At 41.3% G+C, this 15,157-nt stretch overlaps 1 protein-coding gene across 5 annotated transcripts in view; it reads right to left on the bottom strand.

Annotated features, from left to right (window-relative positions):
- The window catches only part of LOC111158262 (histone deacetylase 2), a 29,534-nt gene extending 20,177 nt beyond the window's left edge, over positions 1-9,357 (bottom strand). For 2 of the 5 annotated variants that reach the window (XM_022520183.1, XM_022520182.1), the window contains exon 1: positions 8,007-8,504. Coding sequence is in view for 1 of the 5 variants with exons in the window: in XM_022520184.1 (XP_022375892.1) it covers positions 9,086-9,137 (52 nt within the window). In the remaining 4 variants the exon portion in view is untranslated. Of the gene's footprint in view, positions 1-8,006; positions 8,505-9,085 lie in introns of those variants that run through there. The other 3 variants (XM_022520181.1, XM_022520184.1, XM_022520180.1) reach the window with 3 other exon arrangements.
- Between the last annotated feature and the right edge of the window lie 5,800 nt (positions 9,358-15,157).

Raw genomic sequence — 15,157 nt, 5'->3', positions numbered from 1 at the left:
AAAGTAAATTCTGAGTTTCACTGTTGCTATTTAAAAAATTTAGAGCAAATATTGTTTCTTGAACATTTACTGGCATCCCAGAAATTCTTTATAGTTGGAATTATGGGGGTTAAAACGTTCTACACATCCATCACAGTCTATAAAAGGAAATTTTTGGCAGATGAAACTTAGATCCTAAATAAAGTTTTGCTCTGGTAAGACACACTCATGACATTTAAGATAGTAAGGATAATTTGTCTCATTCTTCATGATTAAAACTTATAACTGCCAGCCTATCTTTCTATGACATCTTATATACTAGTGTTTTAAACCAAATTTTCATCTATCGAATTTCAATGAAATCAATACTTTTAGGTAAAGACCCTGTGTTTTTATAAAATAATATTAAGGAAATCCTTAAAAAATACCGTTTTTTAAATGTAACAAGCACTTTTTGCAACAACCTGTATTAAATTAGAAATTACCATTGTTATTAATTCTAGTCTTTAAATAAGTAATTCCAAGATTTTATTAGGTCAACCTGATTTTAACGGCTTGGTATTAATCATTTCAACGTAAGTTGATACAAAAGCGAGGTATAAAAAATGTCATCTCCCCACCATCAGGATCAAAAAAAATCTTTCAAAACCCTGCCTAAATACACCCTTTTTTTGGTTTGTTTGTTTAATAGAAACTGAGAACTCAAAAACTGTTTCTCTCTCTTCCATATATTTGATAACAGTCCAGGATGAACATTCCTATTGCATAACCTACCTATTTCTAATTACCATCACTGCTTGAGTTTGTTGGTATACCACTAATTTACTTAATTCTTCATTTCCAACACAAACTCTCCTCTGAAAACAATACATACAGTCATTTTAAGGGAAAGCCACCTTTCTCAAAACAAGAGCCAATGACAAGACTAAGACAATACAGACAAGTAGCTAAGCAGGGCTAAGGGGAGGTGCAACATTCCTCTGCATTTACCGCAGTCCAGAGGCTATGGGTCACACAAGCGACCTGTAAGAGCATCAGCTGCAAAGCTCCTCTCTACATGGCTGGCACTACACAGAGCTCCTTGAAAGCAGCCGGGTTTCAAATTCTTAAGGTATGGAAAGCCCACTAGAATTACAAGGCATCATGTACCCAAGTTAATGCCAGGGAGGTACTTCTGTTATCATTACTACCAGAAGAAATCACAAGAGTTGGAATAAAGAAACTGTCTTCACAGAACTTCCAAATACCTGTGTAAGATTTACTAGTAACAGGGAATGTCTCTAACATCTATTACATTTTAAGACCAAATATTCCAGTTATAGACATACTGAGAATCCAGTGGGAAGCCACAAATAATAGAATATGAAAGATGATAACCTACAGAAGGGAGACTACAGTTGGAATTTCTCAGCAAGCCTGTTTAAAAAAAAAAAAAAAAAAGAACGACAACAGCAGTAGTTAACATTTACTGAGTGTTCACGAGAAGATTCTACTCTAAGCACTTTACATGTATTATCTATTTATCTTCTCAATTAACCCTATGATGTAGGTATTATTACTATTGTTCCTATAGTGAAGAAAGGTGAGATGCAGCTGAGTCAGGTAACACTGCCAAAGTAACCTAACTAGCAAGCCAGAAGAGCTAGATTCAAACACACGCAGAGCAATGCAGATAATCTTAAGGAGTAGATACTAGGAAAGCAATGGCATTTTCAGTCACTAAAAAGAAAGGGAAAGGGAAAGCCTGGCAAGAAAAGGATGCAATATGTAATACAAATATTTTAATCAAGGTTTAGGATCTTTGTTATTTTAGAGAAAATGAGTATAAGAAAACTACCTATTCAATTCATGAAAGTAACTCACTTTTTTTTTTAAACCAACTGAGTCTTCAAATTTTGTACGAACATATATAGCTTTCAGTAAGTTTCTCTGCTATAATTAAGGGTCCCAGGCCCATCAAAAATATGTGCATTTCCTAAATGACACGTGTCCACAAGAGGAGCCAAGCCAAAGATAAGTGCTATTTCATTTATCAAGAATTCCCTCAAAATGTAAGGGGGTTATAAAAGAAACCTCTCCGAACATTTTCTGGCTTAATCCCATATCTCAAAATTCTCTACAAGTTGCTCTGTAGCTATCCACTTCTTATTAAATATAAAATTTCTTTTCTTAGTTTAAGAACCTACACATTCCATTCATGACTTAAATGGTTAGTAACAGAAGTTGGACATTGTAAATGTTATCTTGATTTTTATCAAAATACACAAAAATGCATTACCAATGAAGCAAATACATCCAGAAAAATTAGCGCAAGGTGGTTCCTTGAGTATAACAAACTTTAACTGTCGATGTGAAGAAGTTACCATAGAGAATTAGGTACCCACAAAATTGTAGAAATTGCTCACTCTTCAGAAGAAGCTATCAGAATGAAATGGCTACTAAGGTCTATACTCTCTTATCCAAAGTACTTGGGACTAGATGTATTTTAGTTTTTTTTCCCCAGGTTTTATAAATGTAGTATGTTACTTATGCTGTATCTCATGTGGTACCCTGGGGTCTGCACAGAGTTCTATAATCAAACATTAATATTTTTGCAGCAAAAGTGTGTGAATATTCACAAGTCAGCAGAATAAAGACTATAAATATTAATTCAGATTAAGCTTTTAATTCCAAATGAGTTACAGACTTTTCTTCCCATTTTCAGATAATTCTGAATTTTAAGATTGTAAAATGTGACTTTCCCCTGAAAAGATAAGCAGGCTACAAAAATTATCCAGGAAAAAAAAAAAATGAAGCAAGAAAAAGCTATAGTATTATTTTTACCTTCCACACACTACTTACTTAGTCCACTAGTAGCTTAAACACTCTGGCCACTGGCTTCCATAACAACACTGTCCTGGACTGTATTCCTACTGCAGAGCCACTCTGCACCAACCTTTAAATATCAGAAGTTTCTCACGTTCATTCATTCATTTAACAAATTAAGAGACTGTTGTGTGCCACACACTATTAGGTGCTGGATTAGTCAGTGAACAAGCGTGATGCCCTAAAAATCCTCTTCTCTGCAATAAGTCACCTAACTTCAATCTATAAACTTAGAGCAGTTGTCCACCCTTTATTCTGTACCACCATCAACCACCTCCAGCTCCATTTCTAATCCATCAGCAAGTTCTATCTGTTGTACTCCCAAAACCTCGCCTCAGTGTGCCAATTTCTGTTAGCCACAACCATTGTATTCTATGTGGACCAACATGCATTCAGTTCTTGCTTTCTGTCTTCCATTCATCACTCTTCACCATCCTTTCTCCACCAGAGTTCTATTTAAAAATCCTTCAGTTGTTTTCTACTCCCTGAACCAAGTTCAAATCTCTTACTACAAAGTTTTTGTGATCTGGCCCTTTACTTAGCCTAGCATCCCACTGTTCCTCCAGGTCTTTCTTTTTGTTTAATGTGCCAAATCCTAACTACGTGGCCTTTGTAGCTGCAGTATCTTACAGGACAACTCTTTTAAGGCTGGCCCATTATTTTCCTTCAGGCCTTCCTTGTCTTGAACACACTACAAAGGCCCCCACTCTTACTATCTAGCATACAGTTTATTTCCTTCTTAGGACTTAAATAATCTTTTGTCTACCTGGCACACAGTAGGGACTTTAAGCCCTACTTACTTTCCTCAAAGATAAACCCGAAGTTGATTTCATGACCAAGTATAAACTAACTTATTGAATTAGAGAGGAATAAGTCTTATTAGCCAGTACAAACATCCTTATACTTTTAACTTTTTAAAAAATATTTCCTTTATTTGAGAGATAGCAAGAGAAAGCACAAGCAGGGGTGGGGGAGAGGGAAAAGCAGGCTCTCCGCTGAGTGGGGAGCCCGATGTGGGACTTGATCCCAGGACCCTGAGCCACAAGGCAGACACTTGAAGGCAGACAAAATCAACTGAGTCACCCAGGTGCCCCTTTATACTTTAACTTCTAAATCTGATCTCATCTGTGTTTCAATGCTATTATCATTTCCTAAGAGGTTACCAGTTCCATCTATTTCCTTAAGCATTTGTCAACTGAAGCATTTACAAGTTTTTGTTAGGAAAAAGAAATAATTACTTAATACTTCTTTTTTGTATCAGTGGAAGGAGTTCCACTCTTGTGTCACCAAAAGAAAAAAGAAAAATCATTAGATGCAAGATACTGACCTCTTCTTGGACATTAAAACTAGTCAGTATGGTAGAGGATAAGGAGTGGACTGAGGTCAAACAGGGATTCTAATCTATTTTCATCTGTAAAACAGACAAAATGCCACTGATCCTACCTGTCTGTAACTCAAATTGGTTGTAAGCAGCAGAGAGTGTTATATAAAAGTGCTCGATCCATAAAGATAAGGTACAAATCATTTATTTACCAGTAATTCAAAAATATCTTTAATTTGTAGTTAGATGGTAGAGATACAGATGTAAGCAAAACAGACTGTCCTCAAACTTATATGCTAGTGAAGAGGACAAAATTTTCATGTTAGAAATAGGATAACAGTATAAGTGGTAAGGAGAAAAGCAATAATCAGCATTAAGGTAACAGGAAAAAAAAGTCTGATTAGGTGAAATCTGAAGGAAATGAATAGTGAAGTATAGCTTGGGAAGAGGACCCAAATACAAGAAAAGCTGTTTTATTTGAGGATTACACCCTACTATGTTTAAATAATGATGTGTGATTAAGACTATTGGCACAAAGGACTCCGTGCTCAGTGCGGAGTCTACTTGTCCCCCTCTCTCTGCTCCTTCTGCCCCACTTGCTTGTTCGCGCTCTCTCTCTCAAATAAATAAAATCTTAAAAATTCTGGTATTTATAACCTGCTGCTGAAAGTCATTCAGCACTCTGATTTGCTGATTACCTATTTTGGAAGAAATGATTACCTATTTTATGGATGATATTTACACTACAGCTAAGAACACAAGCAATTTTATTAAAGGCTATCTACCAAAAGACTTTGGCACCGCTGTTACAAATAAAGGTCTAAGAAAATCTGTCAATTAGTTGGCTGCCAAATAAATTCTTATAATCTCCTAAACTACGGGTATACTGGGAGGCATGATCTTGGTAACTTTTATATTCTTTGAATAGTGTTGAGAGTTTTTCACTGCACCACTGGTTTCCAAACATTTTGATGCACCCTATTTAAAGAGGAAAAAACAAAAGCACAGAGCAGTATCTGCACAATTATGTAAATTATGTTTATATAAAACCCTATTATATTGTATACATTATAAAACAGGCACTAAATGTGATTGGCCTAAAGCTTAATTCAAAATAAAGTACACTTAATATTTCCAGATAAAATATTATAAATTATTATTTTTTTTTTAAGATTTTATTTATTTATTTGACAGAGAGAGATCGTAAGCAGACAGAGAGGCAGGCAGAGACAGAGAGAGAGAGAGGGAAGCAGGCTCCCTGTCAAGCAGAGAGCCCGATGTGGGGCTCGATCCCAGGACCCTGAGATCATGACCTGAGCTGAAGGCAGCGGCTTAACCCACTGAGCCACCCAGGCGCCCCTAAATTATTTTTTAATGAAGATTTTATTTATGTGTGAGAGAGATCATGAGAGAAGGAGCAAGGGAAGGGCCAGAGGGAGAGGGATAATCTCCAGCAGACTCTTGTGCTAATAAGCACAGAGCCAGACACAGGGCTCCATCAAGGCCCTGAGGATCACGACCTGAGCTGAATTCAGGAGTCTGACACTTAAGGGACTACTCCACCCAGGCGCCCCCTAGATAAAATACAATTTTGAGTACTGTAATACGGGACTAACACAGTTGGTTTGCTACTTACATTTAAGTACAGAATTCACATCATTTTATAGTCAGAAGGTATCTCAGCCACTAGGCATATCATTTTACAGAGTACCGATAATCATGCAATATATAAAAGATGACCAAGATTTAGAACTAAATTTTTGAAAACTTTGTGGGGGTATGGGTTAAATATCTACAGTAAGAAAAGTGAACTTCTCTTACTTTCCTCAAAGATTTAAGGATACCTCCTCATCCATCAATGCCTGAAGGTTCAGCTGGAACCAGCATTCCAGTCATCTAAAAAGTGTAATACTGAACACTGTTAAAGCACGCAGAGAAGAATCCATGTCTTTAGACGTTCCTTTCATTTGCTAAATATTCTGTGTTGCCAAGAGTGTGCCTAATGGTCGCACTAAGCCTAAAAGTAGGACTCCTATGGTTATAGAACCCGCTATTTCATTCCTGTATTTATCTTTCTTTTTCCTTTTATCAAGCTAAAACAAAATAATTTAGTAAGCTAGCAGGTTTTTATTTTACTTTTTTAAAAGATTTTATTTATTTATTTGACAGAAAGTACAGCAGAAGAAGAGGAAGGCAGAGGGAAAAGCAGGCTTCCTGCTGAGCAGGGAGCCAGATGTGGGTGGGACTTGATCCCAGGACCTTGGGATCACGTACTGAGGGGAAGGCAGCCACTTAACCAACTGAGTCACCCAGGCGCCCTAGGCTAGCAGATTTTTAGTTCTAACCCAATCCACACTGTTTACCTTCAAATCTCCAAATTCTTTGGTGCAGAAACTGCTTTACTTACATCTACTCCTGCCCACCCCGCCAAAAAGAAAAAAATACCACTACCTTTTTAAGATGACAAAATAGGGTTTTTTAAGTAATGAAAATGTAAGCTTTTAGAATTGTTCAAAGTTTAGTATATATACTATCACATACTAATAATTGGCATAATGATACCCAACCCATTAAATTTCTACGAAACAGTTTTATTAGCCCCCCGAAACCCAAAGAATAGTCCAAATGAAAGCAACTAAAAATTCCATTCTGAAAATGAGGCATGAGCCTTAGACAAAAGGCATATAACCCAATGAAAGATTTACTGCTGGCCATCAATAAAGCATCTGAATGGTCTAGAATAAAGTATTAAGTGACAATCACTGGACTTGGATATTTCCACTCTACCTATCAAGTCCATTTCCTGCCCTAAGCATTCCATTCCCTCAGCAAAGGCTCATCACAGAGAGGCCCAGAAACAAACAGCTATTCATAAAACTGCTACTGAAGTGTACCCCTGGGTTCTACAATTCAGGTCTGGTAACAAGAAGTTACAAGCAGCTTACGTCATCAGAGCCTATCACCATCAATAGCAACCAACAGCTGTAGGAAGAGCCCTAGCACCAGCCTCCCCAACTTTTTAAACCTTTCTTTTACCCCAACCCGACAAGAACAAGTCTCTAAACATTAGGAACAGCATCTTTTTAAAAAATTAACTCAAACATACAGTTATTTACTTTTCAATTTGGTCAGGGAATGCAGGGATTGGATTTTACCATTGTCTCAAAATATGCATGAGAACTTAAAAGAATGACTTTACCAAATATAATTCATATTAAATCAAAATGTACTCTTTAGTCCTCCAGGATGGCATAATTGCGATTTGTATTACACATATACGTAGTGCTCTCAAAAGATATTTTTAAAATATAGCTGTTAACTATTTAGTACCGCCATTAAATACCAAACAATTCAGATTTCTTCTGTATGATTTTAAGTTCTTCCACAAATGACACAGGTGCTCATTTTATAGTCAGGCATTAAAAGATTCATCTTTGTTAGCTGAAGTAATATGGTATGGACATTTTCAAATTAAAATCAGACTTACTCTGACCTAGACCTCTAAGGTCTTTCCACCTAAGGTTTTGTAATATAGAGATAATACACCATATGCAGGAAACATCTTCCAAAATGGGTATTGCTTCAAACAGACCAAATAGGACTTGCAGATCACTGAGCCTAGGTTCTTAGAAAAATATTCGAAATCCTTCTCTCGAGAGTAACCCAGTAAAAACTATTTACCAAATTAATGGCTTTGAGAAATCTGCAAAAACAGGTTACTACTGCATTTCCACAGGAAACAGGATTCAAGAGATTTAATGTTACTGCTCAACTTTCAAATCAGAGAACCCCTAGAATTACATGATCTTTCATAATTTCTGCACCGCAAGCTCGAGCTTACCTGATTATTCAGTACTGCTGCATTACTCCTTAAAGTTTTCCTACACCAAAACTCCCAACACCTAGAAACAGCTTTCAAACAAGATGCCCATGCTCTCCTAAACCTCCAAAGTAGGGTCCATTTCCTGATCGAACAAAGAGCAACAAAGAAGTGGGTGGTAACCGCCTCTCACAGAGGCAAGCCAGAACCCATCCAGTCTGATCTGCAACACAAGCAGTAACAGCTCCATGTTTCCCTAACACCGTCACATTTCCCGCGAAGACTACCTCAAACTCGAAAACCCCATTTTTTATCGAGGAAGTGAAGCCTTTTCATTTGAATCCTGAGAAAGTGGCGCTCAAAGAACCCGGCGAACAAAGGAGAGTGATGGAGCCCGGGCGAAACGGCAGAGTCTGTGTGTCCCAAGGCGGACGTAGGCCCCCACCCTTGGTAACTACTCGCCGGGACCGATCGGGTCGAGGGGTCCCGGCTGAAGCGGGAGGCGGAGAAAGGAGCAGAGGCCGCCTGCCAGCCCGAGACCGAGAGGAAGGGAGGGGCGGGGCGGGAGCGAGCGGTGACGGGGCGGGGGAGGGGGAAGAGGGGGCTGGGGGCGGGGCTCTCGCGGCCGCGGGGCTTTGTGTGAAGTGCGGGCCGGGGTAGATATTTTGATTCGGGGGGGGGGAGGGGTCGGAGCCGAAGCAGGGCACCCCACACCTCAGCCCCCGCAAGTGGCAAGCAAAGAGAGAGGGCAGGCCATCCCCTTGGCCACCTCCACGAAGACGGGGTAGGCCGGCACCGTCCCACAGGCGGTCGCCTGCGGGGCGGCGGACCGTACTGCAGAAGGGAGAGCTGCAGGAGAGAAAAGGGGGCGTCCACCTGGCTCCCGCCGCAGAACCCGCGGGGGCCGCTCGCCGCGGAGGGGCTCCCCCTGATGGCGTCGGGTCGGGAATGGGTTAAGATGCGGCCAGACGCCGGTCCCTCCTCCTTCCCACCCCTCAGCACCGGCGCCCACTCGCGTCGGCGGCCGCGGAACCCGGCGCGGCTTCGGGCCTGGATCCCCAGCCCTGCCCACCAAGCCTCCTGCTGGCCGGGCCTCTCACCATCATAGTAGTAGCAGACTTTCTTCTTGCCGCCTCCCTGACTGTACGCCATGGGCTCCCCGGCCACCGCCGCCTCCCGGCTCCGGCTCCTCCTCCTGCTGCTGCTGCCGCCGCGGCTCGGCGGGGAGAGAAAAGGGCTGGAGTGAAGGTGGGGGTGGCAGTCCCGCAGGGAAGGGCTGGCCGGAGGGAGGAGAGTAGGGGACGCCGGGAGGACTCGGTACCGCCCGGCCGAGGGGCCGAGAGCTCGGAGCGGGGGGTGGCAGCGGCGCCAACTCGCGACACTGGGGAGGGGGAGGGGGCAGCCAAACCACCTCCGGAGGCCGAGGGGAGGTGGGACGTGTCCACTGTGGCCTTTACAGGGGACAAAGGGGTCCGACTAAAGAAAGAAGTCTCTTCAGTCTTGAGATAAGAGGCTTTCTGTCGATTAGCACTTGCAGAGGGCGACGCCAATTGCAGTCGTGAAACGAAAAAAATGGTTAATCTGTTGCTTCGCAAGTAGATAGAAGGAGCGCAGAGCCGAGTGAACGCTCCCCCCCTCGATCTTCGCGCGGTGGTTGCGCCTATCCGGAGCATGCGCAGTGGCGTCTTCCCAACCGTAGCCTGGGCCGCCTAGACCCCCTCCGCGTCGTCCCGCGCCGCTCCCCTCCCCCACTGTCGCGAAGCTCCCGCCCGAGCGGACCACGTGCCGCAAACCGGGCGGGGAGAGACCACTACTGCACCCCTTCCGGCCTCTTCGAACGCGCTAGCGTACAGCCCCCGGTCCCTGGGCCGGGTCGCTTCAGGTTTCTCGTTTGTTCGTTTGTTCTTTCATTTTTTTGCTGGTAATTGCTCCGAGATTCTGACCTGTTAAGGGGACCTATTACAGATAAGGAGTTGTAGAGTGTACTGCCTGGGTTTGTTATTTATAGAACGCATTTGCATTGGGCGTAAAGCGCCATTCTGAGCATTTGCACTTATAGTATTTTCATTGATATCTATATATGGTAGATACCTGGTACTTCACTTAAGACTCTCCCAAACTCTGGGATGTGTTATTTCTATTACTTCTTTATAAATGGGGGCAGATTAAGGAACCTGGTCCTCTCAACTGTTGAGAATCTGGGGTTTGAATTCATTCAGTCTTTCCCCCAAATCCACACACCCCTTCTCCATTGCACTACTGCTGCTGGCTGGACACTGGAAGATTGGAGCAGAAAGCTAAAAGAAAGCATTTCAAAACTCATGGAAGTTAAAAATACCTGGGTCTGTTCAAGTCAACAAATATTTATCAAGTACCTATTCCAAGCCAAACACATTGCATGTGAAGGGTGGGGGTACTGACAGCTTGCAATATAGTACTCTTATCCCAACTATATCTTTTATAATATTTCCTAAATAGCCAAATACACACTCTCTTCCATACCCATCCAAAAAAAAAAAAAAAAAGGAGGGGGGAAGTCTTCTTGAAGCAGGAAGCAGGAGCCTTTGGAGCCACTACCAAAAATGTCTTCTTTATTTTGCTATTTGACTTCAAAATCCCCAAGGTATTTATAGTTAAAGCAGCAATTTTCTTGGATCTCACCCCAAGAAGATTAGGTCTGAAGTAACCTCTTTCCCCACCCCCCTCCTGCCAGGTCTTTTAACAAGCACCCCATGTAACTGATAATGGTTGGTACCAGAGCAGTAGTGTGAGAAACACTGGCTTAAAGTTAATTAGGAGGTATTGACTTTCACAGTTTTACTCTATAAAGTCCCAAATCAACTTGGTAGATTCTCAGAAGAAACTAATATTCTCAGAACCAACACAGTGAAGTCTGAAATGAGACTTTATTTACTTCAGGAAAATTTCCCAGCCTCTGGGTACCACTCTACCCCCAGGTCTGTTTCTTTGTCCTTCACGTTGTCTGTCCTTGGGACTCATACCACTGTATCTCAACACCATGTTAAGGTTGCTCACAACTCCTCTGAACTTCTCATTAGAATAGTTTAGCAAGAGGAGGGACTATGTCTGTCTTGGATATAATTGTATTTCTATGCCTATGACATGGGACAAGTCCCTTAAACTTTTTTTGGTCTGAATTGTCTTATATGTAAAATGAGGCAGTATTATTTGAAGAATATTTTCTCATATGAATATTGAGTGGCTCAAAATATGGAATTGTTTTTAAACAATGAAAAACCATGTAAATGTATGGAATTATTATGATTATTGTCCCAATATTAGTAATAATAATTATTGTTTGCATCCACAGTAGCTAACCTTGAACATGTGAGAAGGGCCTGGGCATATTTTGATTGTTGAGGAACTTGTCATTTATTATTTAATAATTTTACTTATTTTTTAAAATATTTTATTTATTTTTTTGCCAGAGACAGAAAGTACAAGCAGGGGGAGGGGCAGAGAGAGAGGGAAAAGCAGGCTCCCTGCTGAGCAGGGACCTGACAGCAGGACTCTGTCCCAGGTCCCTGGGATCCTGACCTGAGCCAAAGGCAGCAGTTGCTTAATGACTGGGCCATCCAGGCGCCCTTATTCAATAATTTTAAACTATTAGAAGCAATTATTTTACCCTTAGAAACTGACATTAGGGAAGGATATCAGGCCGAGAGAATTATGTGCCGAAACATCTATAACGAACTTTAGATTATCAGAGCTAACATACACTTATTGAAGCCGAATGACAAGTTCTAATTTCATTTACCATATTCAGACTCATCTCTATCAACCCTTTTTACCATTAGATAAAAGAGTTTTAGACAGTATACAGGGGAAGGGAACAAGTTGAGAACATGTTCATTCACAGAATGCATAATTGAGGATTGTCTTTATTCTTAAACGATTTTCCTTCTCCGTCTATATGAGTTTATAATCTCAAAGATGTTTAGTGCTTTGGGATTATTCAGTGAAAGGATCTGTTAAACATAAATGGGTTATTTAGACTGTATAGAACCGACTGAGTATTTAGAAACTATTTAGAAAGCGATTGCCTCAGCTTATGCTAAAAATGAAACCCTGATACTAACTGTAGCAGATAGTCTAATTTTTAGTTACTATAAAGGAATTGTTCATAGTAGCTTGTTTCTACTCTAAGGAAATTTAGGTTTCTTGGTGTTAAATTCGATGTAGCAATTCCATAAGGTAATACAGAAGGTGGAGAAGTGTAATAACTAACACTGGGGTATTGTCACAAGCTAAACCAGCCTCAAGCTGAATTCTGATTTCCTCAGAAGTGTGATTCCTATTTTTACCCAGTACTATAAGCCATAAATCAGTCATCTGAACAGTAGCACTGAACAAAGATTACAGTGCTATTTGAACTGTGCATTTGTGTAATAAAATTTAAAACTTTCAAATTTTATTAAAAACACATTTTTGGGGGCGCCTGGGTGGCTCAGCGGGCTAAGGCCTCTGCCTTCGGCTCAGGTTGTGATCTCGGGTTTCTGGGATCAAGCCCCACATTGGGCTCTCTAGTCAGCAGGGAGACTGCTTCCTCCCTCTCTCTGCCTAACTGTCTGCCTGCTTGTGATCTCTCTCTCTGTGTCAAATAAATAAATAAAATATTTCAAAAAAAACATATTTTTGTTTTTTTATTTTTTAAGATTTATTTATTTGAGAGAGAATGTGCGTGCCCATGATGGGTGGGGGGAGGAGGTAGGAGGTAGTGGGTAGGGGCAGAGGGAGAGGGAATCTTAAGCAGACTCTTCTGACCTGAGCCGAAATCAAGAGTGAGACCCCTAATTGACTGAGCCACCCAGGAGCCCTAAAAACTTATTTTTGAATCATAGCTTATTTGCTGAATTATTCAGTTGCATTGAACTTTTCAAGTAACCCCTGTTAGCCTGTTAACCGATCAATGCTTTGTTCCTGTCCCTTAAAACAAAGTATTACTTTGATCCACTTAAACAAATTTTCTAGTAAAATTCTAGACCATTCTGTGTCTGGGAAAGATCTACGTGCTGGTGTCTCCCAGTCACCCTGCATGTGTATCTTAATTCTTCATTTTTTCTATGTCAAATTTTTTAACTTTCCTTCAAATGTGATAATTACTTCTTTCAACTGAGCACCAGCATTCTATAAATGGGGGAGGAGTATGCTTGTTGGGACCAGCAGGTGGAAAGCCAAATGATGAAGATGGTAAAGCAGGAGGATAGGGACCTATGTCCTTGCAGACCTCATTTATATCTGTACTAGACCTGTACTGTCCACCTCTGGACTTCTGGTTACCTGCAGGGGGAAAAAGAACCCAATTCAAAACAAATATTTGGTTAAACCATTGTAGTCAATATTTTGTTAAATGCAGTTGAGTACAATCCTACCTCATGTGAAATAGGAATTAGAGGTTAGTGGCTTCTGGTAATTTCCACTAAGAAATTACAGATCTCTGTTGAGAGCTAGCTTTCTGTGGGTGTTTGAATGTCTTGAGAGTGGAGGTACTAAATGTGCTTCTTTCCAAACGGTCTATTCAAAGTGTTTGTATAGAGGACGGCTTTGGAAGATAGAGAAAATGGCTTCTTCTGGAGCAAAGGTAGGGCTTGCTTACTACTCATTATAAAAGATTCAATTTCTCTGAATTCAGGATTCATCTCTTATAATGCAATGCACGACAAGTGTAGGAACTGAGGCTTGGCAGCCCCCCCCCAAAATAATACTTATACTCTGGTCACTGCTGTGGTTGTGAATAATAAATTATCTTTGTCTTTAGCACAGGAGTCTTGTGCCTTATACTAGCATCTATGAAACTGTGGTTGGCTAGCTTGTTAGCTTGCAAATAGGGTAAAATCTCAGACCCTTCTCATTTCTTTAGTTTTTGGTGATGAGGTTAGGATGCTGAGAAAGACATAACTTTCTAAAAATGGAAAGGTAAGAGCCTTGTCAACCAATGGAAGTTGAGGGAAGTCCATGGGAACCAGTGGCAAACATCTGACCATGTTGTATAATCAACTGGGAATTAAATGGCCCTACAGTGTATTGCCTTTTAATGAGGAGGAAACAAGGTATTTCAGGCTGAATACCAGGAAATAGGGTTGCTGCTGCTGCTGTTGTTGTTTTTAAAGATTTGTTTATTTTAAGCGGGGAGAGGGGCGGTGGGAGAGGGAGAGAGAATCTCAAGCAGACTCTGGAGATGTGGGAGTGTACAACCCTAAAATCGTGACCTGAGATAAAACCAGGAGTCGGACGCTTAACTGACTGCAACACCCAGGAACACCAGTCAGGAAGTAGGTTTACAAACAGATGGCTGGACAGTATCCTTCTTGTGTAACTTTCCTCCTGGCGGGGGTACTTCTTCACCATGTCAGAGACACTGTCAACCTGACCTGTCCTTGGAGACATAGGGTGATCTCGCTAGGGATCCCCAACAACTGTAATCAACACTTTCTTTCTGGGGATACCCTATTCATTCCCAGGACTGTACTTACGGTATGGAAGCCAGGCATTAATTTTACTGCTTCCAAGATCACAGTAACGTGCACCCTAGCTGTAGTCATAAGAGATTTTCAAGTATTTAGGGACGCACCAATAGATTGCATAGGCTCCAGATGACAGTGGAGATCTCTCTAAAACAGAGCCACCCTTACTTAGTTACTTGGAGGAACTCCCCAGAGGAATAACGGACTCATTTATGTGCACTCTGTTATCCTGATGATGTGAGTCAGTCGGTTAGAAAAGATGATAAGAAATCTGTCCCTGAGTTTAGCTAGAGTGATCAGTGATGCCACCTGAGCCTTAGAAGGCCGGTCTGCCTCAACTCACTGGCCAGAGTTGTTCTAGATACTAGAATTGCTCTAGAAGGCAGATTTTGGACCATCCTCAATGCATCAGCTGAACTTGGATTAATGCCTCGGAGCAGACAGGAAGGTCAAATCAGAGCCATAAGGAGAAAGCCAGTGGCCTTCTAAGGTAGATGCTGATGGCATATGAGATCCCAGGAACCCAGGACATGATTGAGGTCAATATGACAGATTAGTCTCATCCTGCCACTTGGCTATTGGTGACAGGGCCTTAATTACGTGCTGTATGAGACAAACTGAATGAAGCCTCTGCCAGTCAGATTAATCAGAGTGGTCAGGGTTGTATATTCATGTGAAAATGTCAGT

This window comes from Enhydra lutris, unplaced genomic scaffold, assembly GCF_002288905.1.
Source record: "Enhydra lutris kenyoni isolate GAN:26980312 unplaced genomic scaffold, ASM228890v2 scaffoldscaffold58, whole genome shotgun sequence".
NCBI classification, from domain to species: Eukaryota; Metazoa; Chordata; class Mammalia; order Carnivora; family Mustelidae; genus Enhydra; species Enhydra lutris.
Note: the sequence above shows the minus strand (reverse complement) of the source record. Positions and strands in the feature narration are given on the sequence as shown.